General features: G+C 34.4%; 1 protein-coding gene across 2 annotated transcripts in view; it reads right to left on the reverse strand.

Annotated features, from left to right (window-relative positions):
• The window catches only part of LOC131146128 (SART-1 family protein DOT2), a 49614-nt gene extending 22685 nt beyond the window's left edge, over positions 1-26929 (reverse strand). Inside the window, exons 1-11 of one of the 2 annotated variants that reach the window (XM_058095481.1) lie at positions 26704-26929; positions 25372-26424; positions 12715-12862; positions 12569-12623; positions 6030-6143; positions 5856-5952; positions 5700-5766; positions 5534-5593; positions 4823-5441; positions 2704-3062; positions 768-988 (exon numbers count right to left, since the gene is read on the reverse strand). In XM_058095481.1, coding sequence (XP_057951464.1) covers positions 768-988; positions 2704-3062; positions 4823-5441; positions 5534-5593; positions 5700-5766; positions 5856-5952; positions 6030-6143; positions 12569-12623; positions 12715-12862; positions 25372-26315 — 2684 coding nt within the window. In that variant the 5' untranslated portion in view covers positions 26316-26424; positions 26704-26929. The remainder of the gene's footprint in view (positions 1-767; positions 989-2703; positions 3063-4822; positions 5442-5533; positions 5594-5699; positions 5767-5855; positions 5953-6029; positions 6144-12568; positions 12624-12714; positions 12863-25371; positions 26425-26703) is intronic. The other variant, XM_058095482.1, reaches the window with a different exon arrangement.
• Positions 26930-27854: the final 925 nt, after the last annotated feature.

Below are 27854 nucleotides of genomic sequence, written 5' to 3' on the forward strand. Positions count from 1 at the left end.
TTTTTTCATAGCTTGATAGATCAAAATTTGAAAAAGCCGAAAATAACCGAACAAAACTGCAAAATTGACAGTTTGATTTTTTTATAAACCGACGGTTTACTGTTCGGTTTCGGTTCATTAGGTTTTAAAACTGAGGTGTTCGGTTCGGTTTTCGGTTTTGGCAATAACCGAACCGAACAAAACTGAGTACACCCCCAGTTCTCCGTGACAAACGTATATATCAATGGGAAAGATTATAATCTTCTAAGCTGGTATAACAATGCAAAGTTGCCATAAAAAAAGCCATAATTTGGTAAATCATAATAAGAATCTAAGTATCAGCAGTTTAATACAATAAAATCACGTTGACAGACTAATAATTACACATTGTGTTATCATGAAGGGCCACAATTTTTTTAAAAAAGCATCTTAAAGATGCAGCATAAGCACAAGAAAACAAATGTTTTATGGCATGGCAGCAGACTATCATTAGTCAATGAACAATCTTCCAGTAGCCATCTTATAATTTATTATTTCTTGTTACCTCCCTAAATATAAACATTGACATTCAGAAGTATCTAGATACAAGGATAAATAGAATGACAGATAGAGATGGAGTGTGTGTGTGTGTGAGAGAGAGAGAGAGAGGGGGGGTGAGAGTTATTGGGATGGCTTCACACAAACACACACACACAATCGCCCAAAAAATCCAGCTCAACATGAATCAAAATTTATAATAAATATAAATAAATGGATTATTGAAAGAAAAAAAAAAAATTGAAGCGTACCCAGGTTTAACATGCCCACTAAGAACAAGATAGGGCATCTTGAGTTGAGCTTGAGCTTCCCTCATCCTCTCCACAGAAAGTGATGGTGTGTCTGAGTTTTTCATTTGCTTCAACTTCAACTCTTCTTGGTATTGCTTCATGCGCTTTTCTTGCTTCATTTTGCCAGGTCCTTTCCCATGGAATTTATGAGAAATGATACGAAAGGCTTCCTTTGGTGTCAGCTGGAAAAAACAAGCAAGAAGCTCAACATAATATACTGCAAAATAACACTAAATTTTCACGAGTTTTATGCCTCACCAACATGGTTGCTATGGTGGAATAAAACTACAGTTTCTTCACAAGTTGATATTTTGACTGAATGCATGCCAATGGCAGTATGTGATGATAATTCACGATGCACACGAGCATGATTTTGAAGAGAACATAACTGACACATCATATCCATGCCAGCATACAAAAAAACTGCTTTGTGCATCCCCACTATATAAATCATCACAAACCTACTATCTTCAGTCATGACCCTTTTTTTTCTTAAATAGGAGAATCATGACTCTTATATCGACAATACTATTTAGTGTCATCATGTCTTCATAAATAATATACATTGCTCTTAGAAATTCAGGTTTAAGTTTGGTGCCAAGAAAAGTGAAATCATTCTGTTCAATTTTAGATAGCAACTAGAGATGAGTCTTTTGTTAATGCATATAAAATATAGAGGATGAAAGCATGCTGTTTCGTTCTACTTTCTTTAAGGTCATGAACAGATGACGGCATGATTTATCAATAACTCCACCCAAAGATATAGAGCCATGAATTCATGTGCAACAGGACCTGGGTGAACAAAACGGTCAGAAGTTGACAAGAATATGACCAATCAAGAAATCATAATCATTCTGCCACAGCATAAATATGAATCTGGCCCACAAATTCGCCATCATTGATAAGCATCTTCATGATCTTAAATTTCCACAAAATTGTTGAAAATTATGTTAAAATGTCTGGTTTCCATCATCCTTGAAATCGAAATGGTAGTCGATTTCCGTCTTAAATATAGTTCTGTCAAAATCTCAATGAACCATCCAAAATTTATCAAAATCTCAAAATTTTAGTAAAACTTGTCAAAATTTTAACTTTAGAATCAGATTTCCTCAGCATTCAAATGAAAGATGTAGGAGAGAAGTGAAATTTCTCTCTTAATTTATTCTGTTTTTTTATCGAAACAAAAGATTATTATGAGGGATTCTGAAATTATATGAAAAAATAAACTTATAACAAAACATTTTATTTAACCATTCATGTCTAAATCATCATTATTTGTATAATAGATAATATTAAATTCATATAAACTTAGAACAACATTTTATTTAACCATTCATGTCTAAATTATCATTATTTGTTTAATAAATAATATTTAAATGATTTATAAATTTCAATTGTATTAGCTGAATATGTTTAATGCACATCATTATTTGTTTAATAAATAATATTTAAATTATTTATGAATTTCAATTGTATTAGCTGAATATGTTTAATGCACATTATCTTACAAATATATTTGATACACAAATTATATTACAACTTTTCCACCTCATACACAACATGGATGTATTCAACTTGTAATATATTAGTCCTAAAACTTACATTAATGTGTCTATTAATCATTTCTAAGGTTTCATAAAAGAATTTCATGTTTCACTACTGATTTCCATTATTTCTTCAAATCAAAATCGAAATTTCCATTGAAATTTCTGCATTTTTGGAGCTTCGAAATTTGTGTCGGAATCAAAACTTAAGACCTTGCCTAGCACTTACACCAACCACACCAGGTCCCCAAATTTCTGCTGCATGTCTTAATGGCATTCGCAGAACGTAAAATGCTAAAGCATTAGATAGGAATTGAACAAATAAATTTAACAAGAAATAAAAAATCACTTACAATTCGTCCAAACTCATCCGTCCTCTCAATACGTATCTCTTTCTGTCCATCACCATAAATACCAACAAGCTTGCTCTTTTTCTTGTCCATATTTCTGCCACCCCATTCAACACTTTCTTTCAGTGTTCCTCGCTCTTTAAGCAGCTGAAGTGCACCAGATAATCCTTTTCCTACTGCAGGTTCATGAATAGTTTCATCTGGAACAATCTCCTCCTTGTCCTCATTAACAGGGTTTTCATCTTTCTCATTATCTTTTACCTCTGTCCAACCCCCAGGCTCATCTTCTCTTTTTTGGTCAGAAGCTTTTGGTACCTCATCTTCCTCCATAAAAACATCTTCACTATCAGGCTTATGTGCTTCTGGAAGAGCAAAAGCATTTGAAAAATATAGACAATTCAGTTATCCCCATGGAAAAATACGTATTTATTGAAGATTTTAACAAATGTATGTACCATGTAGTAGGTCAGAAGGCTGCCATAAAAACAACAAAATAAGCATCTAATGTGTAAATGGGTAAAGAAGAAAATCATTCTTGAATTTCTCAAGTGATAATTATTGTTTTAAAATCAAAATTTGGATAAGAATAGTTAGGGCTTGTTGCATACAAGGTAGAGCTAGACATTTTAGTTGGAAGCAGTAAAACAATATGGTGTTTGCAGCTAAATCTTTGAAAATCTATTTGAAGGTTCCTATTCTGCTTGGATGGCTACATGAAAGAATTAAAGCCAAAGAGAATTTGGAAAACAGAAGGATTCATTTGGTGAATAGATGCTACCTTCGAAAGAATTGGGAGAATCAGTCAACTACCTACTTCTGTGTTGCAATTGGATACGGCATTACCAAAAAACAAGCAGGCAAGGCATATCATACCTCAGCCATCAAGTTGATAATTTGGAGAAAAAAAAAGAACTCGAGAGTTTTTAAGGGAGTTAAAAATAGCTTGGGAATTATCAAATTTAAGCTGCTTTCCACTTCAATTTTTTTGTTGATTAGAAACAAGAAATCTTTTGATTAGGTCATAGTTTTTTTTTGTAGATTTGGTTGGTAGCATTCTCTCAAAAATCTGATTTTGTATTTCATCTAGTTTACATGGATTGCTCACCCTTTGAATCTTTTAACAAAATATTATTAGTTTATCCAAAAAAAAAAAAATCTTAGTTTTTACCAATAAATGTATCGTCAAACCACAAAATCTTGACGAGCCAAAAATATGCTACATAGTCCAACAATATAGAACTTGCACAGATGTTCTTAAATTTCTATGAAATTGTCAAATTTTCCTCAGAAACTTCTGGTTTCAATCACCCTTGAAATTGAGAAGGCAATAATCTCCATTACAAAATTTCTGCTGAAATTTCCATGAATTAGCTAAAATTTATCGAATCTCAAAATTTCAATGGGATTTGTCAAAATTTTAATATAGAATGAAACTTCTTAGAAATTCAAAAATCAAACTGAAATTTCTCTCTAAAATTCATTTTCTTTTCTTATTGAATCTACAGATTATTGCAAGGAGTATATGAATGGTTTTCAAGCTTTTGAAACTACATTAAAAATTAAACTTAGATATTGGCAGAAATATTATATTTGACCATTTATGTCTAAATTATATTTTCATTATTTAATATGATTATTATTTTACAGTTACTACACCTTATACACCAAAACTCATCTTTGATTTATTTTATTTATAATATTTTAGTTCTAAATCTTGCATTATTATGTCTATTAATAGTTTCTAAAGTTTCATAAAAGAATTTCATGGTTTATTGCATATTTCCATCATTTTTAAAAACAAAATTGAAATTAATGGTGACAATTGGGATTTCCATCGAATTTCCTGTGTTTCTGAAGCTTTAAAATTTTAGTTTAAATCAAAATTTAAGACTCTGCTTGCACATATCAATCATTTGAGCAGATGAAATCCTTGGTGTTGGTATGGCATTGAGTCATTGACATATATGACATATCCATGTCATGTGCTTTAAGGTAGAAATAGCCTTCATTTTTGCCAAACAAACCAGGGTAGAGGAAGCAGGGAACTTTTGGGGTTTCCTCTTTTTTGCTTTAATTTTTTTCTTTTTTGCAATGAAAAATAAGAGGGGGGCCAGGGGCATACCCTGATCAAGCTGAAGACCCCACACAAACTCTTCCATCTCAGTGAGTACAACCTTGTTCTCATGTGATTCTCCAGAAGCAGGATTTTGAGCATTTTCAGTTTGATTGGTACCCGTGGCAGAAGCAAGCAATGCAACAGCCTGGGGACCTGATGCTTCCTCTTCATTCTGCCTTTTAAGAGCTAACTTCCGTGCCCTTTCCAATGATCTATAGAGATCCTCATCATCATTGCCAAAGACAGGATTCTCATCTTCTTCCGACTGGACTGTGAGAGTTTGATCTAGACGGAGGGCTTTTGATGCTTCTTCTGCTTTAGTGTATGCTGATTGGTATGCATTGCTTCTCCTTTCAGCCTCAGACCTTGCTTGCTCCTCTCGGATAGCCTGCCTCTTCCCATCATTCCGAGAACCGAGATCACCAATACCCAACCCAGCAGAAATTGCTTCTGCTTCAAGGGCATCTATATCCAGCTTCTCCTTCTTCCTCAAGGACTTTTTTTTCTTAGGCTTTTTAAATTGTAGCATTTCTTCATGACTATAATAATCTGACGAGAACTTCCCAGAAGAGTTGAGATCCTCATAGTGACTGTTTGAGGAAACACCCTGTATCCTTTTACGGAGCTGGCAAGAATAAATTATGCACTTTATTAGTAAAAATGCAGCTCATATGTCTTTTCATTCATAAAAAAATACTATCTGGAAGAATAAAATACCTCTTCGAGTTTCTTCTCTGCTTCCCCTGAGAAGCGCCCTCTTTGATCCAATGTTAATGCCTAAAAGAAGGCAAAGGCACGTTAAAAAAAAATACTTGCAACTGCAAGAAAATTAGCATGCTCAACCTTTTCAGTAATGATCAAAGGAACATGAATATGGCTTAACCTCATCTGCAACCGGATCATCGTACTGTGGAAGCATTTTCTTTTCTGAGGTAAGCCCGTTATCAAACCTAATATACCAGAGTGAACGCGATTAGTAGTTAATCATTTATTTAAAGTACATTTATGGGATAACACATTGGAGTAATCATGTTCTTACTTATCTTCAGAAATCCCAGTTTTCTTTTTTGCAGCCCTGTAAGCCTCATCCCTCTGCTTCTGCTCTCCAATTTCAACATTTTCAAGCATATCAATCTCTGTTACATAAAATGATATGTCATCTTCACAAATCTGGGCCATGAGATATATAAAAACAATATCATAATGCCTGTACCTTCATTAATGTCACCATCAGCAAGTATGTTCTGATCTTTGAGTGTCAAAACAACTGCCCCACCTTCAATGACTTTGTCAAGGCCGTGAAGTACTTTAACACCCGCTAGATCTTCTTTTAACAGTAATAATTCCGAAAAGAAATAAAAATAAAAGGCAAGGTAAGATCAATCTGATCCAATGACATAGAGATCCTAACACAATATTTAGTGATACAGCTTCAATATCAAACAAGCAACCATAAAATAAAGATCACAACACAAAGTAATTAACAATTTTATAAAATAAAAAAGTTTTGCAATGAAGCTGGATTACATCAATCCTATGATGCCTCACTTATTGGCGTTCCAGAATCCAGACTCCAAAAAAGCATACAAGAAGAAAAAAGGTGCAGCTCTTGTAATATAAAATAAATCAAAGCGTAAAGTGTAAATTTGTTCAATTTAGCTTCCTTGATGAATAGAAAAAATTGGAAGATCAGTTCATTTGTTCAACAGAGAGTTACAAAATATTCCTTAGTCAGTTAGCCAAGAAAACTAGTTCATATGTGAGAACCTTAGGATTTCGCTTTAATGAACAGAGAAGATTGGATCAGTCCTTAGGCTTGAATACAAAATAAATCAAAGCCTAAAAAATATATAATCAAATTTATATTTTATTAATTAAAAAATGAAATTTCATTTAGGGTGAAAAGAAATCCTCTCAAGAAAAAATTAAAAATTACAATCAAAAGGAAAAACAAAAAATCTCGTCAAAATAGGCTGCTAATCATACTGAAAGTCAGAGAAGCAAGCCCCTTAATTCAGAAGAAAAAGCACAAGATAACCCAAATACTGGACCATATTCAGGAGAGATAACAAACCCCTACCATCAAAGCTTCGTGCATTCCTCTCCCATCAAATTCCCCCACACAAGCAAAAACTACACATCTTCAAATCCTACTAGCATCATTACTCTACCTAAAAACTCTGAAAGAAGCAGAAGCCCATCCACTTCTTTACAAAAACAACCTAGGTAACAATCTCCGAGCAACAGACCAAAAGAGATGAGAAGAAGTCTCAGTATTCTCGCGTCATAAAACACAAATATTAAGGAATAAAGCCTTATAGGGCCTCCTACTTCACAACATACTTTTGGTATTAACTCTATTAAGAGCTACAAACCAAATAAATGCCTTAATGTTGGGGAACTTTAACCTCCACAATGAAGACTAAAAGACTTGGACTTATTCTGTCCTCCACATTGATTGTCATTTCTTCTAGAATAAATTTATTTGCTTAGCCAGCATTAGTTGGCAGCTAGACAGATGATTAGCATAAGAGCAAAGACAGACATGGCAAGACTCACGCCTTGAAGGCTCGTAGCCTCTTCTCTCCCAAAGGCTCGAAGCTCGAGCTCCCTCGCTCACTCTCTCAAAGGCTCATTGCTTCCCATCCTTCATTCCACCTCAAGCTTGGCTTGCTGCTGTCAAAATCAATCTCCTCTCAAAGGCCAACAACAATGGGAAGGGAGGAGCTCTCGAAGGCTCTTCTTGCTTCTCTTCTTGCTTCCTAGCGGCAACTATAGCAGTATTTTAACTGAAGAACAAAATATTTCAGATATCACAATTTGACTTTCAAGGAGGAGGGACATCTGACTTTCTCTCTTCCTTCTCGCGAAATGAACTGCATATGCTGCTATGAAGCCTACTGCTGTAGAGTATGTTGAATTGAACGTTACAAGTTGAAGGAAAATCCTTTGATCTGCGATACTGATGGATTGTCAGTTTTCAGTCAGATAGAAAGGGGATTTTGATGTATGCGCAAGGGTATCACACAGCATTGGCTGTCTATTAGGTGGACAAAGGGGGGAAAGTTTTTGGAGTTAGGGTTGGGGTGGAAATGTAAGAAATTTTCAGAATTTATTCCTGCTGGTGCAAGGAACGAGGGGTGGCGAGTGGCGACACTTTGCGAATGATTTTGCAAGTTGACAAAGGAATTTTGGAAGGATTTTGGAGGTGTAGCTGCAGATGGTTCTTCTCGTCCCAGATCCTGGAGTCAGGCACTACGGAAAGGTATAAAAGGGGAAAGTGAAGGCTGCAGAAGTCAAGATCTATCTGGAAATCAGGGAAGGGAGGTCGAAAGAGAAGAGCAGTGCTGTAGGTGTGGAGGTACGACACAGAAGAAGGATTATGGGTTCTCGAAGACAGGTTCCAGCGGCAACCAACTGGAATTGACCACCAGAATGAAAAGGAAGCTAGGATTCCGGTTGGAGCTGCACTTCTCTCTGAGGCAGCTAGGTTTGTTCTCAGGGAGAAGATAGTGATGAGGAATGGCCAGGCAGTTTTTTTCTTGTGTTGGACCTGACCCAAATAATTGAAAGGGAGGACCGTCACTCTTGTCTAAACTGGGACATTATTTGAGCAGGCCCAATGTTTAGGTAAGTCTGATGTGTGCAGTAATATGGAGGTTAAAGGAAAATCACATCTTTTGTGCTCCACACTGAAGGAATGAGGTAATTCAGGTACTTGCTTGCTGGAACCCAATAATGAGCAGGCCCAAAATACAGTTCCTATTATTCAGGAGACGATTAGTGGGAAGGAGGACTCTATACTGTTTGTTAATGGACTTCTTTCACAGGCTCCAGCTTCCCTAGATACAAATCTAATTGATCAAGCTTCAGAACAAAGCCGGAATATTAGCAGGTTAGCTTCAAAACAAGATTGCGATGTTAAAGATTAGACTAGTGCCAAAGAGGGGTTAAAAGGTGGGGCGGAAAGGAGTGAAAAATTAGAAGCTACCTTGGAGGGGAATTCTGATGTTTTTTTGTCCGAACTCTGACAGATTTGAAGACAACAAGGCTTATGCTCATCAGAAGGCAGCTTGTATGGATGCAGAGATGGGAAAGGAGTTTGATGATAAGAGGGAAAAATCTGGTGAGTCGGTGCCAAAGGTTTTAAGGAGAGATTCTAAAGGAGAATTTAGTATAGTCGAAGACTACCACGCAAAGAAGGAGATAGGGGGTAGCAATGGAGCAAGTAAAGGAGACAAAGAAAAGGGGGGATTTTTCAGATTCATAGAGTGATGATATTAGCAAATTTGACAGTGCTGGGGGGTTGTTGTTGGATGAGATTTGAGAACAATATGGTTATGTTTCGGATTCTTGTGAAGAACTAAGGGATTTATCTTATGTTCATCCTCCCCTGCTGGAAGGTTTGGAGGGAGTGTCTTTTTTCGAAAATGATTGGCTGGTTAATAATTTACAGCGTAGGGATGGAATTTTGCCTCCCTCAGTGGGGGAGATTCCTAAGGAGGAAATAGAGGCCCAAGATCTTTTGGATAAAATGGATTTAAAGTTCACTGATTTTAGAGGAAATGAAGTGTGTTTTTGTTATGGCAAAAGTCAAAAGGTGAAGGATCAAAGAGAATTAGCGAATTTGAATAGCTTTGCAAACTATGATGGGAAGGGTTTGAAAAGGGGTTTCCTTGGTTAATTTTGTCTAGTTTTATTTTGTTTACTTGAGCTTTTTTCTTTATTTCTATTTTCTTATTTCTTTCTTCTTTGATGGTCTTTTGTTGTTATTTGGTGGACTCCTCGTCCCTGCACGTTGTACCTTCTCTTCTATCTTTCTTTTTTTTTTTCATAGCAAAAGAAAATTTCATACATAGGAAGAGAATTAAGTCAAGGGAGAATGAAACATGTACCCCAAAAGGCCTGGAATTTTCCCAATACCAAAATATAATAAATCAGCATTCCAAAATGTTCCTCCAATCTCTATGTAACTCATGAAGCAAACCAGAACACCACAACGAGGCCAAATACTGAATTTTTTTTCCCAAATCAGCATCCTATTTAATTTCTTCCCATTGAATATCCTTGCATTATGCTCCAACCATAATCCCCATAAAACTGTGAATATTCCCCACTTCCATATGACTGTCTTGTCCTTTCTCCTACCAAAGCCTTTGAAAGAAATAGCTAACAATTCAACAACCAAAGAAGGGCAAATCCAACTCTCTACAGAAATACCAAAAAAGCATATTCCAAATCCTCTAATTCACAGCCCAAAAGAAGATGAGAACCGTCTCAGAATTTTTGTAACAAAGCACACATACATCAGGACAGAGAACCTTCAAAGGTCTCCTAATTTGCAACAAGTTACTAGTATTAATTTTATTGAGCACTACCAACCAAGTGAAAGCCTTAATTTTTGGAGGAGCCTTAGCCTTCTAGATGAAACAATAGAGTGGGAAGCAGAATTAGAGTCAAGAATTCAAAAAAAGAATTGCAAGAAAAAACTCCCGACTGATCCAGAGACCAGGACCGAGCATCCCTCCCTGATGATAGATTACTCCTATTCAATAAAGATAACAAAGAAGACAACCCTACCATCTCCCTATCATATAGAGGTCTCCTAAAATGGAGATTCTGGGAAACCAACGGACAACTCAAATCCCCAACAAAGAAACATATAACTCTATTTTGCTAGGAGCTCAACGAAAAAATGAGGGAATGAATTGATAAGGATGCATTACCCAGCCAAGGGTCTTTCCAAGAATGGATCCAAGAGCCCCTCCCTACCTTAAGTTTAGCGTGAGGGATAAAAGAAGGACAAATCTGAGAGATGGACCTCCACAGACTACCTGAAGAACATCTTAAACTAACATTAACATCCCATCCATTCTCATCCAGCCCCAAGCTTACTTCTTATTACCCTATGCCAAAGGGATGATTCTTCTAGAGGGGAACGCCATAACCATTTAGCTAGAAGAGTTGTGTTTTCAGAAACCAACCTCCCTAGCCAAACCCTCCTTCCTTTTTTGACCTACAAATCTCACCCCAACAAAGTGGTCCTTGTGATCTCCCCCCACCAGACCACGGAAAGTCCTCATGATTCTCTTGATCTTGCTAGCAATCCCCATTGGAATCCTACATAAAATAGGAAATATAATGGAATGCTAGAAAGACAAGCTTGGATCAAGGTTATTCTACCCCCTAAAGAGAAAAGAACCCCTTCCAACTGTCTAACCTCTTAGTCTCCCTTTCCGCTATTGGATTCCAAAAATCCGCTAATTTAGGTTTACCCCCTAAGGAGACCCCTAAGTAGGTCATAGGCTAATCCAGAATGCCACACCCTACTTCAGTGGCCCTTTCCCTCACTCACTCCTCGGGCACATTCAAAGTTGCTAATCCACTCTTCTTTCATATAACATGAAGTATGACTGTTTTACCAATAGTTGCTTCTTTTATTATCTAAAAAAAAAAAATTAGTGCTTTTGTTTGGTCCAATATTTTGAATAAGACAAACATGGCTGCCTGCAGAAGAGAAGGCCTAATAAGACTATCACCTGACTTATGTCTGTGTTTAATACCTGCAGAGTAGCAAGGCTAATGCTTATTTTTTCTATGTTGTCCTTTTAATTGGAGATTGCCAATTGCTTTTTAACATTGTTGAGGGGTGTTGGGTTTGTCCAAGCACTGTGAAGGAGTTGTTTCTTACTAGATTTTGAGGTTATAAGGAAAGATGCTAGAATTTTATGGGATTGTGCCTTAATGGCCATGATGTGGAGTAATTAGTTACAGACTAATTCAAAAATATTTTAGGGCAAAACGCTTTCAAGCCTTTTGCCTTGGGAGGCAATAGTTTTTTATGCTTCTTTTTGGGTGTCAGTGACTGGTGCTTTTGCAGGGTTTCGATTACCTATATTCTGACTGGCTGGCAATCTTCGTTATATCAATTTGTTTTGACATTCAGGGGTGGATTGCTAGTTGAACCTGGACAATACCAGAGAGTAGTTGGAAAGTTGAATTATCTTACACAAATCAAGACAGATATTTCTTTTGCAGCTAATGTTATTAGTCCATTTCCAGACTCCTTGAGTCATGGGATGGTGTTATCCTTATTTTGATATATCTAAAAGGTGTACCTTGTAGAAAGATGATGGGCATAGATCCACATTTGGTACTGCATTTGTTGGTGGAAACTTAGTGTCTAGTAAGAATAAGTAGCAAACAGTAGTTTCAAGATAACATGCAAAATCTGAGTACACAACCATGGCTCATCAGCACTGATTGAAGAAAATGTTGGAAGAACTTGGGTTTCAACATTCACAGCCTATGGAGTTGATGTGTGATAACAGGGAGCTATTCATATTGCTTCAAATCCAATTTCTCATGAAAGGGCTAAATACATTCAAGTTGACTGTCACTCTGTTCGAAATAAACTTTTGCAAAAGCTTATCAATGCCACTCACTTATGAGTATGAATTCGCTTATTTGTTTATCAAGCCTGTGGGAGCGTGCCAAGGTTAAATTTATCTGCAATAAGCTAGGGATATACAAATTATGATATGCATTTTCTAGCATGAGGAGTGATTAAGGGTCATTATAGTCTTTATGAGTTTGTCTACCTGCATATGTATTTGCACGCTAGTGAGTGTGTGTCTGTGTACAAGCGATGCTACAAATACAGTGGGAGATCTAATAGTTTTGTAGGTTCTCAAGTTATCAAAAGTCCTTTTCCTATTCTATACTCTCCTCAACATGTACATTTAACAGTACCAGCAGTGTGCTGAGCTGCAGCATCATCGTCACTTTCTTCTTGATCAATATTATCCTGAGAAAATGCATACCATAAAATGATTAAAACTTCACTTGCGATAAATCATATAAACAAATAAATACAGCACTAGCCAAAGCAAACTAACCTGCTCCTCGAAAACCTTTGACAGCTGCAAGGCTTTCTCCTTTTCAGCATTCCTTTTCTCTTCAAGCTTGCGGCTCCTACTAACCCATGTTAAAACTTCAGAACCACCATCAGACTTATTCTTATTCTCCAATCTTTCTTCCTTCATCCTAGAAAAAAGGACAAAAGTGTTAAAGTAATTTATCCTTGCAACATAGGCTACAAAGTGCACCTGTGAGGAAGAGTGACTTAGTTACTGTGGGGGGCAGTAGAAGGGGTAGGGATAAACCTTAAATAATTTGGGAGAAGATAGTGAGTAAGGATTTAATATCCTTGAATCTATCAAAAGAAATGGTCCATGATCGTATAAATTGGCAGAAAATGATTCATATAGCCGACCCCACTTATTGGGACTAAGGCTTGGTTTTTCTGTTGTTGTTGTTGTTGTTGTTGTAGACACATGCAATAAAATGTATAAAAATTTTAAAAGAATTACATTGTAAAAGAAGTCCAGAATACATTTGGTATTCAAAGAAGTCGATTAAAAAATATGATATCTAGAACAAGCGCAGTAAAATATGAACAACTGAATAAGTCTTGAAGTGTGACAACTAATTTATCCTGACCAAATGGCTTGCCAAACTTCCAAACACATGCAAAAATATGTGTCAGAATTCCAGAAGAATTTTGTTGAGCCAGAAGTCCAGAAGTCAATAGCCAATTACATCTGGAAATGTTTCGCAAAGTCACCAGAGGTTGGCATGGTAGGCCAACGATCCGCAGCGCTGTTGTACAGAGTGCAGGAGGGGAGGAATCCTAGGAAACAAAGGAGACAATGAAAATTAACTTCAGGAAGGAGAGGGTCGCTACTTATGCCCATGCCTTGAACACAGATTTTATTTTCTTTATTTGTTTGTTTGTTTTTTAATTAGTTTTCAATTATATAAAATCTCGGAAAAAATCCAGAAAAGTTTAAAAAATACTTTTAAAAAAATCAGAAAATAATCTAATTCCTACCTTGGCCATTTATTGAGTAATTGCGGTAAATTTTTTATCTTTATGATTACTGTTATTATTATCATTATCATCATCATCATTGCTATCATTATTATTATGGTTTGTCCTTTGATCAACAATAAGGTTGGTCATGGTTCAAGCCCAAGAAAACCTCTCTGCATAAAAACAGGTATAAGGTCGTGTACAGTGCTGCACACTGTGACTATCCACCTACCCTCACAAAGCAAGGAGCCTTGTGGCCATAGGACGCCATTTTTATGGTTATTTTTAGTATTATTATTTTTAGAAAAAAAGGGTGTATGTTGTAGGTATACCGATGTCATTAAGGATATGTACGATGGAGTAATGATTAGTGTAAGGACTATAGATGGAGAAACTAGAGAATTTCCAATTACCATAGGTGTACATCAAGGATCTACTTTGAATCCTTATCTTTTTGCTTTAGTGATGGACCAATTGACTAAGAGTATTCAAATGGAGGTTCCACGGTGTATGTTGTTTGCAGATGATATTGTATTAACTGACGAAACTAGGGACGGAGTAGAGGCTGAGTTAGAATTATGGAGAGAAACTTTGGAATCTAGAGGCTTTAGGATAAGTAGAAATAAAACAGAATATATGAAATGTAATTTTAATGATGATAAGAGGAATATTGGAGACAAATTTAAACTTGATGATGAAGAAATAAATAGCACTTGTAGATTTCGATACCTTGGATCTATTATGCAAGCTGAAGGAGAAATTGAAGATGATGTAATGCATAGAGTTAAAGCAGGTTGGGTAAAATGGAGAAGTGTTTCAAGTGTGCTATGTGATCGTAGAATAGGCTTAAAATTAAAAGGGAAGTTTTATAGGACAGCTATAAGACCAGCTATGCTATATGGATCAGAATGTTGGGTAACAAAGAAACATAATATCCAAAAAGTAAAAGTTGCCGAGATGAGAATGCTTAGATAGATGAGTGGTATAACATTAAAAGATAAATTAAAGAATGAACATATTCGTGGTAAGTTAGGTGTAACTCCTATAGAAGATAAGATAAAGGAGGGACGACTCAGATGGTATGGACACTTGCAACGTAAGCCTTATGGTGCACCTGTGAGGAAGAGTGATTTAGTTACTGTGAGGGGCAGTAAAAGGGATAGGAGTAGACCTAAAATAACTTGGGAGGAGATAGTAAGGATTTAATATCCTTGAATCTATCAAAAGAAATGGTCCATAATCGCATAAATTGGCGGAAAAGGATTTATATAGCCGACCCCACTTAGTGGGACTAAGGCTTGGTTTTGTTGTTGTTGTTGTATTATTGATGCTAATAGATTTATCTTTAAAAATTCAAAAGAATAAATTATAAAAAAATAAAATATTTGTTTTTAATTTGTTCATCAGTTATTATTTAGGTTTATACTTAATTAAATTATTAGCAACAATAGAATTTTTTTTATGTTTTCAATTTTTTCATTAAAAAATCTTTAAAAATCCCAAAAAAAAAAAAGATAAACTATAATAAATTATCCAGAATTTTTTGGGTATTTTCTAGGGTTTCTAGGGCCTCTAGAGTTCCCTTTTGATATATTTTCACAAACAATAATGGCTACAAATGTGTCAAAATCCAAAAAAATAAAATATCTATACTATATATAAAAGTACGAATGGTGTAAATCATTTTGTGCACAAAAATATCCTTCTTTTTTTAAAGAAAGGCTAAAAATTCCTAAAAGATACACTAGTAAATTAATTTGTAGACAAAAGTATCCTTATTTTTTAAGTAAATTATCAACATTCCTAAAAGAGGTAAATTTCTATATTATATATAAAAATATGAATAGTGTAAATCAATTTATTAACAAAAATATTCTAATGAATCTTATCTTTTAAAAGTAAGATCAAATATTCTTAAAAGAAGTAAAATTTTATAATATTTATACAGAAAGTAAATTCAAAAAAAATGGATAAATTTACATTTAGAATATCTAAAATTTGATCTATGGTAATTTGCTCCTCAATGAACGGTTGGTCACAGGTTCAAGTCTAAGGAAACAGCCTCTCTTGTAAAAGCAAGGGTAGGACTGTGTATACTGTGACGACCCTCCCCCTGCCCTTGCAAAATGGGGAGCCTTGTCAGCTGGGGACGCACTTTAATGCCTGAAAGTTAATTTTTGAACCTAAAAAAAAATTCATTTGGTTAAAAAAAAAAACTAATATTATTTATAGATATCTACATCTATATCTATTCTACAATAATAAATTAATAAAAGTATGATAAAGTAAATCATTTTGTGGCAAAAATATCCCTATTTTTTAATAATAATACAAAAACATTCCTAAAAGAAAATGGATTCAACCAAAATTTGATAAAATTAAATTAATAAAATCTGCTTTAGATATGTTAAAATTTAAACCTAAAAAAGAAACCCTATTTAGCACCCAAATCAAATGGCAAAGTATATACATGACATATATAAAAGTACAAATAGTGTAAATAATTTTGTAAACAAAAATATTATTATCTTTTAGAAGTAAGACAACTATTTCTATAAAAAAAAATTAAATTAAATTAAATTAGATAAATCTATATTTAAAAAATCCATTTCATTCAAAAAAATAAAATAAGTGCAATGGTAATACACATGTTGATTAAGATGTACAGCCCAAAATAAAATAGGCAAATTCCTACAATGTGTTCCAAAATTATTGTGAAGTGTCTAACATCATTTAGATAAATAAATATAATTTATAAAAGATAAATTTTATAAATGAAACCATAAACTAAGAAGTACCCTATAAATTATAAATTTATTTAAAATTTAAAAAATCATTAATTGATCATTAACTAAACAAAAAATAAAAGTAATTATGATTTTCGGTAGCAAATCACAATTTAGAAATAATAAAATTATTTATATTTTTGTGGGGAAAAGTCATATAATTAGATTTTTATAAAATAAATAATAATGAAAAAACTACCCATAAATTTTTATTTCTATAATTTTACGTAAATATTAAGATTCAATATTTCTCATAATTTAATTATTCATGTCATATCATATCTTATAGTTTTTAAAGATTTTTCATGTCCCTATATTTACATGGTGTCATAATTGTATCGCATGTTGATGTTTGTATTTTTTAATTGTAAACAAAGTATTAACAATAATACTTTTTATTGATATAGGATTGATCATCTGAATGATTATGTTCAAATATGCCTAGTCATGTAGGATGTTGGCTCCCTCGCATGTGCTTAGCTTGGTCTATACATTTGTTTGCTGTTTTGTGTTCTATTTAGACACATGATACAACTTGTGGTTTCCTTGAAATCATATTTACATGGATGAACCTTATGGATTCTTATGATAATTTAATCAATCAGATAGCAAAACCAAAAGTGGGGCAATAGCGTTGGGATTCTAGAGGTGAGGGAGCCCTATGTACTTGATCAACATACCAAATGGTCATAGGGTGAGCCAATATTTAATGGGAGGTAACCTAAAATCAAAAATGAGAAATTAAAGACCATGCATATTTTGTGTTGCTACCATTTGTAGAAATGGCGCGTAGAGTGTGCTAGTACCTTCCTCACACAAAACTCCATTCCCGAACTTGGCTCTAGTAATGTAGACCCTGACTATCGGTTCCTTGGTCCTAAGTGCAGCTAGAAGACCAAGTAATCCATAGTAATTAGTTCTAACCGCACCTAGGATAGCATAAGTTAGTGGCAAATCCAATAAGTATTTTGACCCATATGGCCATACCTCATCCCCAAATATTCTCATCTCAACTTCGCCATCTAAGCCGAGGCAGTTCAGAGATTCACCCTGACAAGCAGTGGCCCCTTCGCACGTTGCGACAAACACGATTACATGTCAAACCAAATGCAAAAGGGAAATCTCATTGTGTTTCTAATTCTACTGCACTCTTCTTCCAATTCCATCGCAAACAAAAGTCCCCCTAAAAGGAATAATGAAAAAACAGGAAAAAGAAGTAAAATATGCCCCCTAAAGAAACTTAAGCTCTCTTCCAAACCTCAAGAAACCTGCCCTCTATCCATTATAATATGATTCATATCACAAAAAGAGACCAACCCAAGATCACCCCTAAAGGAGCTTGGATCATACCTGAACTAGATCAACGTCGGGTAGGAACTCTCTAAACTAGATTGCATAAATACATTAGAGGCAAAGGTTCCACATGCCAATGCACAGGAAGGCAAAAGGTTGCTGGGTTTCAAGGACGAGGGTGCGGGGATTTAGCCCATTCCGCGTCCCAAATCCCTTGCCACCCCCCTTAAAAAGGTTTGAACCTACAACAGTAACATGGTGTCCTAGGATCAGATTGTTCGGCTCCTTTACGAGATACATTCACTATTCTACAACTTTGTTTGTTTCATGGAAATTACTTTCTGAGGGAAGCTATATTTTTCATAGGACTGATTTCTGAAATTTTTGTTGTTAAATGAAAGCCACTGCCTCACTATTACTTCACCACCCCATAAACCCTAAATCCTAAACCATGAACCCTGAACCCTAAACCCTAAACCATGTCTCCCATCTTCCATTTGCCAATATACTATGTTCTTAGGTGACCATAACCCTAAACCCTAAACCCTAAACCTTTTGTCCCGTCATCCATTCGCCAATATACAATGTTCTTAAGTGATCATACACCTTCTTTTTTTGAATATCCTCAGTCTACTTTGTATCTTTTAGCAAGTCTCTAGGCTTAAAATTAACTTGGGCATCAGAGTTATTGTTCTTAATAATTTTAGTTTCAATAGATCTAGGAAGTTGGTATTAGCAGTTGTGGTATTTTGGATTGGCCCTTTTCTTATTTAGGGGTCCCATTGTGTGGCAATCCTAGATTAGTGGGCTTTTGGGCCCAAGGTGGAGGGGGCCTAAGTGTTTATAGATGGGTGGAAAGGCGAATTATTTTCCTTGAGACCGCATTACTCTTATCAGGCTTGTCTTGCTAGTATCCCTTTATATTACCTATGTATTTATAGGATTCTAGTGGATATGGCTAGTAAGTTGTAGATAATTATACCCGATTTTTTTTGGTCTAGGTTTGGGGAGAAGAGGGATCACTTGGTTAGCGAGACGTGGTGCACTGATCAAATAGAGGGGGTTTAGGTCTTGGAAAGTTGGTGTCAATGTTTTAAAAGGCTCAATCAAGGCTTGCCTCAAGACGAGGCATGCCTAAAACGCCTTGAGAATCAATCTAAAATACCAATCCTAAAAGGCTAACACATTAAACGCTAAGACTTACGCATTTGTATAAAAGCCATGCCTTTTGCAACTTTTTCATTTTGGGTGCATGATTCTCAAGTTAGATTTGGCTAGAAAAATTTAACTACACGTTTAAATAATAAAAAGAATGTCATAGTATGAGTTGATTTCTAAAACTCTTGAACCTCAACATTTCTAAAATATCTAAGAGCTGTAACTTAGATCTTGAAAATAATTTTAACTTTGTAAAATTATAGCCATTTCTTGTCATGATATACATAATGAATTCAAGTTAGAAATTTTTTGACTAGCCAAGTAGTTTACAAATTATATTTGACTTTATTTTATATTTTAATTGTGATTTAATTTTAAAAATATATATATGTAATTTATTTACATATTTTTATCTAAAAAAAAATTCTCAAAAGGCTTACTCCTCACCTTTTAAGGGCTAAAATGCCTCACCTTGGCTTTTGAAAAATTAGCTGGTGTCTGAAAACACTGCCCATATGACTGAATGGTTTTGGTGGTTCCCTCATAGGATTCCTCTCTTCGGGAAAAAGTGATTAAAAGTAATTTTGGATTGATGTGAATTGTTGGGATGTTAATTGGGATCAAGATGTTCTTCGGAAAGTCCTTGGAGGACTATCTCTCATATTTATCCCCTCTTCATTCTTCATACTAAGTTTGTTTTGGATGAGGGTTTTCGGGTTCATTTTTCAGAAGATAATTGGATGGGTAAATACTACTTTGTCCATTTCATTTGCTCATATTTATTGCTGGACTCCGTGGAATAATGCTGATGTTTCTTCTTTTTTTATTTTTGTATTCCAACTTCAAACTTCCACTTTCATGGATTTCTTAATGATAGGGAGGGTGGAAGGGCTTTCTTCTTTGTTGATGATGATCTTTGAAAATTGTCTTCTCTCCTTTGGAGTGGATAGTTGTCCTTGGTCCTTAGATTCTTTGCGAGGGAGGTGGTTATCTTGTAAATCTTTTTTTGATCTTTTGACTAATGCGGACTTCTCTTTTTGCCCATAAAATAATTAGCAAGGTCAAAATTCCCTCAGAGGTAAAGGGTCTTATTTGGTTGGTTATTCTTAATAGAGTTAACACCAACAATAGATTGTAAAGTAGGAGACCTTGGCACTTTCTCCTTATGTGTGCTCATTATGTTTCGACAACTCACAACCAGTTTCTCATCTGTTTTTGCAATGCGATTTTGCTTGGAAGATGTCAAATAAATTTTCAATATATTGGGAGAAAGTTGGGTTTGTCTGGAAACAATGGAGGATTTGTTCATCATCTCTTTTTCTGGTTTTTGTAGAAGCAAAGATGCTGTAGCTTTATGGAGATGTACACTTTTCGCAGCACTGTGGGGTTTGTGGCTGGAACATAATGTGCATATGGTTATGGGGAGGTAGTTGAATATTTCTTTTCGTCATGGGACAATATTCATTATTCAGCATCACTTCGGTGTTCTGGTGCTGGCTGCTTTAAAGGAGTGAGATTCTCTAACATTCAAAGGGATTGACCACCAACCAAATTATAAAAAAAAAGGATTGACCAGCTTTGTTAGCTTGATTGTCATTTCTTCCTATTGTTTTTCTCCTTTTCGTTTTCCCATTTTTGTTTTTAAGAATCTCTATTCTCTTTTTTGTACATTCTTCTTTATCTAATGAAAACATCTTCCTTTTTTATAAAAATAAATAAATAAATGAGGACAAAAATATATCATATAATTATCAATGCTATTTGGGCATGTTAAGAAGCTTTTTTTCAAACCCAAAACCATGCATCATCTGAAAGCCGTATTCAAGAGCGAACTTCAAATGTCTCCCTCTAAACAAACACTAGCGCTATTTCAGCATCCCACAACACCAAAATGCCCCAAAAAATTAGAAATAAACTAGATTCGAAAATGTGAATAACTAAGGTCTGTTTGGTATCATTTCTGTCTGTCCAGTGAAAAAAAAAAATTACGACAACGCATTTCTTTACGTTGTTAATTTTCTGTATTGTTATTGATTTTCAGTTGTTTTAGCAACTTGTTGCCAAAATACTTTAATATCATAATTCACTTTTGTGAATTAAATCATTCATTTTATACAAATCACAATAAAATGACCATGTGAATTTAAAATATAATTAAAAAATATCCATAAATTTTCTAAAAATTTGGGGAAAAAAATAAGTCATTAAAAAATACTTTTACAATTTTTCAATTGTCATGTACAACAAAATTGTTCTTGTAGCATTAAACAATAAATTTTGAAATATAATAATTAGGAAAAATAACTATAATAATTTTATTTTTATTATATTAATTTTTAATTTCAATTTTTGTATATTTAATTATTTTAGTGGTACTTTTAATTGTTATTTGATTCAAAGACAAAATGAGCATTTGTTGAATCCAGTTTTTAATCTATTTTAGTTTTAGAAATATTAATATTAACCAAATGCATAACTGATTTTCAGTCTTTAGTTTTTGTTTCTAGTTTTTAATTTTCGTTCATGGTTTTCATTTTCACAATTTTTACTGTAATACCAAACAGCCCCTAATATTATTTGGACACAATAAATCATTTGATAGGTAGAGCAATGAAAGATCAAGCACCACTCACTGACATTCAGTATCACTAACACTCTTGTTTAGCTCAACTTCATTAAACAACTTTATGCGAGTACTTCACATAACAATTGGGGCAAAAAGAGGATAAAAATCAAATATCTGCCACTCTCAAGATTATGAGCGCAAAAGGAAACTAATGTAGCAGCCACAGGTTGGTTACTTGGTTAAACATTGCATATCCACTCTAGAGGCCCAAGAATGAGACCTGTACCCACAACATCATGCAATAACTTTTTTTGGTCTAAAGGAAAGTGTACCTACTAGTGTTTACAGTCATTAGTATTCATGATCTAAGAGTTACTAAGCATTTAAGTAATTTAGTAGTTGCTGGATATGGGCTATTATTTATGTCATGGAATCAGGGTCATAATGCTGGACAGACTATCTTTTCAGCAAGATTTATGTGCAAATCCATCAATTAAAAAAAAATTAAAGTCTGGTCTAAGTACTTGAGCACAACGTTTTACTTGGCCACCAATTATTCTTGGTCATCAAGTGTGTGACTATTCTAGCTAGTCAAATTTGGTCAGTTAATTGCTTGGCACAAAAGCTCCATTTGGAACTCAGAAAACACAAAGGAAAAATGAAATATTATGCTCTTTTCTGTTTGGTTATCAAGGAAAATGAGAAAGAAAATAAAAATATATATTGAATCAATATGCATAATTCTTTATTTTGCTCGTATTGTTTTAAAGAAAAAGAAGAAATTCCATTAAAGAGAAGAAAAGGACAGAAAAGGAGCATAAGAAATCCTCCTTAGAACATAAACGAACAAAACGGAACAATATCTAAACATGATTGTTCTTAATTAGAATCATACTTTAATAAATTTTCATTCTAAATAATATTTAAGATAGCGAGAAAAATTGATAGAAAATTGATTATTTTTCTCTCCTACAAGATCTTTGGTTTAAATTGAGACTAAATATTCTTGGTAACAAAGTTGAGAGGATACATGGAGGATATAGTTATGGAAACAAAAATGAAGGGGAGATGATCTTAGACTTCGCCATGTCATATTATTTTAATACAATGAATACTTGTTTTAAGAAGAGAGAAGAACACTCAATAACTTTCCAAAGTGGATAAAATAAAAGTCAAATATGTTTTTCCTTAACATTGTTTATGATGTGAGGATTGTAATGTTATCCCATGTGAAACCTTAACCACACAACATATAGTTTTAGTGTTAAATATATGTATTAAAAATGGAAGAGAAAGGATAAAATAAATCAATGCAAGAGAACTAGGTGATGGAACCTAAAGGGAGAAAACATAATAAAATTTAAAGATAAGATTATCAAAGATGATTGGACTATAAAGGATGGTGTAAAAACAAACTCTCTTTGGAGTAGGATAGCTAGCTCTATTTAAAAGATAGCAAAAGATATTTTAGGTGAATTAAGAAAAAAATTCTCGGATGGCAAAGAAAAGTTGGAAGTGGAATCAAGATGTCCAAAAAGTTGTAAAGACAAAAAGAATTTGGTATAAAACATGGTAAAAATGTTGAAACATGGAAAGCTTTGAAAAGTATAAAGAGACGAGAAAAGATGCAAAAAAGAATGTCAGTGACGCTAAACATAGACCATTTAAGAATTTGTATGCTAGATTAGATACAAAAGAAGGGAAAAGAAACATATTCAAACTTGCTAGAAAGAGTAAGGACTTAGGTAATGTACAATGTATAAAAAGTGAGGATGATATTATCTTGGTTAAAAAAAAAACATAAAAGAAAGATGGTGAAGTTACTTTAGTAAGCTATTTAATGAAAACAAAGTAGAAAACCTAAACTTAGAATTGACAAATGAGGAACAAACTAAAAAATGAGACTTATTCGCAAAATTAGAGTTAACAAAGTTAAGTCTGCATTAAAAAATATGAAAAATGGAAAAGCTATAGGACCAAATAACATCCCAATTAAAGTTTGGAAATGCCAAGGTGATAAAGGAATTATATGATCAACTACTTTATTTTACACAATTATAAAAATTAAGAAAATATCAAACGAATGGAGGAACAACACTTCAATATGCATATACAAAATCAAGGAGATATTCAAAATAACTATCGTGGAATTAAACTTAGGAGTCATACAATGAAACTGTGGGAAAGAGCAGTTTAACAAAGATTAAGGTTAGAACCAAAGATCTCAAAAAATCAATTCGATTTTATGCCTAGGAGATCTACTACAGAAGTCAGAAGTTATATATCTTTTAAGAAGATTAATAGAAAAGTTTAGGGAAAAAAAGAGTGACTTGCATATGGTATTTTTTGACTTAGAGAAGGCATATGATAGGATACCTAGGGAAGTTTTATGAGAGGTTTTAGAAAAAAAATGGTGTACATGGTAGGTATACTGATGTCATTAAGGATATGTATGATTGAGTAATGACTAGCATTAGGGCTACAAGTGGAGAGACCAGGGAATTTCCAATCACAATAGGTGTACATCAAGGATTTGCTTTGAGCCCTAATCTTTTTGCTTTAGTAATGGATAAACTGACTAGGAGCATCCTAAATGAGGTTCCAAGGTGTACATTGTTTGCAGATGATAGTCTTGATTGATGAAACTAGGGGTGAAGTAGAATCTAAGTCAGAATTATGGAGAGAAGCTTTAGAATCTAGAGGCTTTAGGATAAGTAGACATGTATAAAATGTAATTTAAATCATAGTAGGAGGAATATTGGAGATAAAGTTAAACTTGATGATGAAGAATTCAATAGCAACAGTAGATTTTGATACCTTCAATCTATTATGCAAGCTTAAGGTGAAATTGAAGAAGATATAATGCATAGAGTTAAAGCAAGTTGGGTAAAATGGAGAACTGTTTCGAGTGTGTTTTGTGATCATAGAATGCTCTTAAAATTAATAGAGAAATTTCATAGGAAGCTGTAAGACCAACGATGCTATATGGATCAGAATGTTGGGTGACTAAGAAACAACAAACTCAAAAAGTAAAAGTTGTCGAGATATGAATACTAAGATGGATGAGTAATATAATGTTAAAAGATAAATCAAGGAATGAGTATATTCGCAGTAAGTTAGGCATAACTTTTGTAGAAGATAAGATAAGAGAGGAACGACTAAAATGGTTTGAGCACTTGCAACTTAGACCACATAATGCGCCAATGAGGAAGAGTGGAAGGGGTAGAGGCAGACCTAAAATAACTTAGAATGAGATAGTGAGTAAGGATTTAATAGCCTTGAATTAGTCAAATGAAATTGTTCATGATCACATAAATTGGCAAAAAAGGATTCAAGTAGCCGACCCCACCAAATTGGACTTAAGACTTTGTTTGTTGTTGTTGTTGTTGTAGTGGTAAATTATAGCAGTAGTAAATCACACAAACATGGATCAATGAACATAGACAACTACTGCAAGCTTTTACTATTTCTATTATACACAAATAATCTATATGCAAGAAAGTTTTGTCCCTAATTTCATGCTACTAAATACACAAATCACTCAAATCAATCAAACAAGAGTTCAAATTTACTAACTACAATACACAAAATTTGTGATCGATAAGTTATACCAAGTATACCGATTAATAGTAATTATTGTAATAATAATAATAACATCATCATCACCGACAACAAAATAATAATACTTTTATCCCAAGTGTCCAATATTTCGCATGTTCAACATGACACAGAGAAGAATAATATCAAATTATTTAATTTCTACCAAAAACAAGAAACAATGCTCAATAACAATAAGAAATACATTATATGAATGTAATCCAATCAAACAAAGACACAAATTTTTTATTAAAAAAGAAAAAAACTCATATTAACTTACTTCAAAATGCGCTCCTTAAGCTCTGTGCCTGATGTGCGTGCTCCCCTTAATGCACCCTCAACTATATGCTCACGCTCAATTGTCCTGATATCCTCATCATAACGATAACCCTTCCATGGCTTGGCCCCATCCCTATTCTCTTCACTATCTAATTTTGGCTTTTCATCCCTTCCCCCATCCTTGCTCCTATCATGTCCTTCATCACGACCTTTCCTACTAACTCTCTCTCTATCTTTAGACCTCTCCTTATCTTGATCAACCTCCCTCTCCTTGTCCATAATTTTCTCTTTTCCCTTCTCTCTCTCAAGTACACAATCCGTAGTCTTCTCATACTCTTTCTCCTTCTCTCGGTCTTTATGTTTCTCTCGCTCCTTTCCCCTTTCCCGATCCTTTGCTCTATCTTTATCCCTATCTTTTTCCTTTTCTTTTTCTTTATCCCTATCTCTACTCTTCTCCTTCCCCCTCTCTTTGTCCCGACCTCGCTCACTGTCCCTTTCCTTCTCTCTGTCCCTGTCACGGTCTTTCTCCTTCCCTCGATCTCTCCTATCTTTGTCCTTTTGAGACTCTTTATCTCTATGCTTGTCTCTTTCATAATCCCTGTCCCTTACCTTATCTTTATTCCTATCCTTCTCACGGTCTTCTTTATCTTCCTTCCTCCTTTCATGGCTGGACAATTGGCCTTTTTCCAAATCTTTAGCCTCCTTTTCTCTCTCTTTTGAGCCATCACTCACCTTCGATCTTTCCCGATCTTTACTCCTGTGGTCTTTCTCCTCCCTTCGGCTCTTTTTATCCTTGCTCCGATGCTTGCTCGACTCTTTTGATTTTTCCATCCCATTTTCCTCCAAAATACCAAAAACTTCTCCCCGGTACTCTGTCATGGGTGAGTCATCACAATCCCTTTCCATACTCCTTTCATGCTTCAATTCAGACCGTTCTACATCCATTGTAAGTACAACAAATTCAAGTGAAGAAAGACCGCTGAAGCTGCAAATTTTGACGCCTGCCCAAGTATGTACTGTTTGACAACTTATCTCCAAGGTTCAAACCGATGACCTGAAAATTAAATAAGAAAAAGCAAAGAAATTAGATGCTCATTTTTATTCCGATGATTGTCGTCCGAACTAAACTTTAGACGAAGAATACATCTGAAACAGATAAAGTGGAACAATTTAGTTATGCTTAGAACGCTATGCCTCAAGCCTAATCAAACTATTCTCCAACGATACGTCTCAATTTCAACATTAGGCAAAAGAAGGTTGTGGTTATGGACGGATCACATGATGGCGAAGCAGGCGGTGGTGGGGCGGGTGGGGAAAAGGGTGAACAGAATACCTAGTTTCACACTCCTTTAGGCACGGCTGCAACGGTGACATGCGATGGCAGGCGACTATGGCGACACGAGCTGGGACGGGAGAGGGAAAACTGGGCTTCGGAGAGTGGAAGGAAAAGGAGGAGGAGGAGGAGGAGGAGGAGGAGGAGAAAGAGATCAGCAAAGGAAACGGGGAAAGGAAGAAGAGAAGGAATAGCCATGGCAAAAACGGTTGACGGGTCGGGTTTGGACTCATCTAAACGGGTAAAGCCTAATTAATAAACGAATTATAAATGAACGTTTATTGACAAAAATATAAAGTATTTATTTAAATTATTTTCCTATAATATTTCACCAAAAATATGTAAAAATATTTTTTTAAAAATCAGCACTAATTCAGTTTTTTTATTAAAAAAATCATTAAAAAAAATCTTAAAATTTAAGAACAACACATTTATTATCTTCTCTTTAATATTTTAAATAAATGTATAAATTGAAATTAAAAAATATTCATGAAAAATCAGAACAACAAGATATATAAATATAATTTTGCCATTTAGTTTTGCACTCCTTTTACTTCAAAATGCCACATTTTGCCATGCTAGATAAAGAAAAATTGAATTAATTTGATGCAAACTTATTCCTGATAATGAATTTATGTCTTTTATTATTATGTTAGTCCATGTAATAAACTCAATAATATAAAACATAGTGATATAGTTATTTTGTAGAGACCTCAAAACTTTAAATAATAAGAAAAATAAAATAAAAGAAGACTTTTTGGTTTGGTGTAAACCAAATCATCGACAGTTTCATAGAGTTTAGAAAAATCGTCGACGATTATGTGTTACCGCAGCCAAGTAAATGGGTAAAGCAGTTAAAATGGTTTAGTTAAAGACCAAACCGTCGACGATTTTGAAATCCACAAAAAAATCGTTGACGGTTTCGTCTAACAATGCTGAATAAAATAAATTACTATAGCTCATTTCATTTAAACCAAAATCAAAACCTCTTTCTCTCTCAAATCCTGAGGAAACCCTCTCATTTCTCTATTTGATCTCTCTCCAATTTCAGTCCAAATCAACGATCGGATGCTACTATGGGACCCTAGGTTCGATCCTCGTCAAATTGATAGGACTAGTTTTGAGTTTAGGGGTTCGTGGACACCACTCCA

Source organism: Malania oleifera, chromosome 13, assembly GCF_029873635.1.
Source record: "Malania oleifera isolate guangnan ecotype guangnan chromosome 13, ASM2987363v1, whole genome shotgun sequence".
Classification (NCBI taxonomy): domain Eukaryota; kingdom Viridiplantae; phylum Streptophyta; class Magnoliopsida; order Santalales; family Ximeniaceae; genus Malania; species Malania oleifera.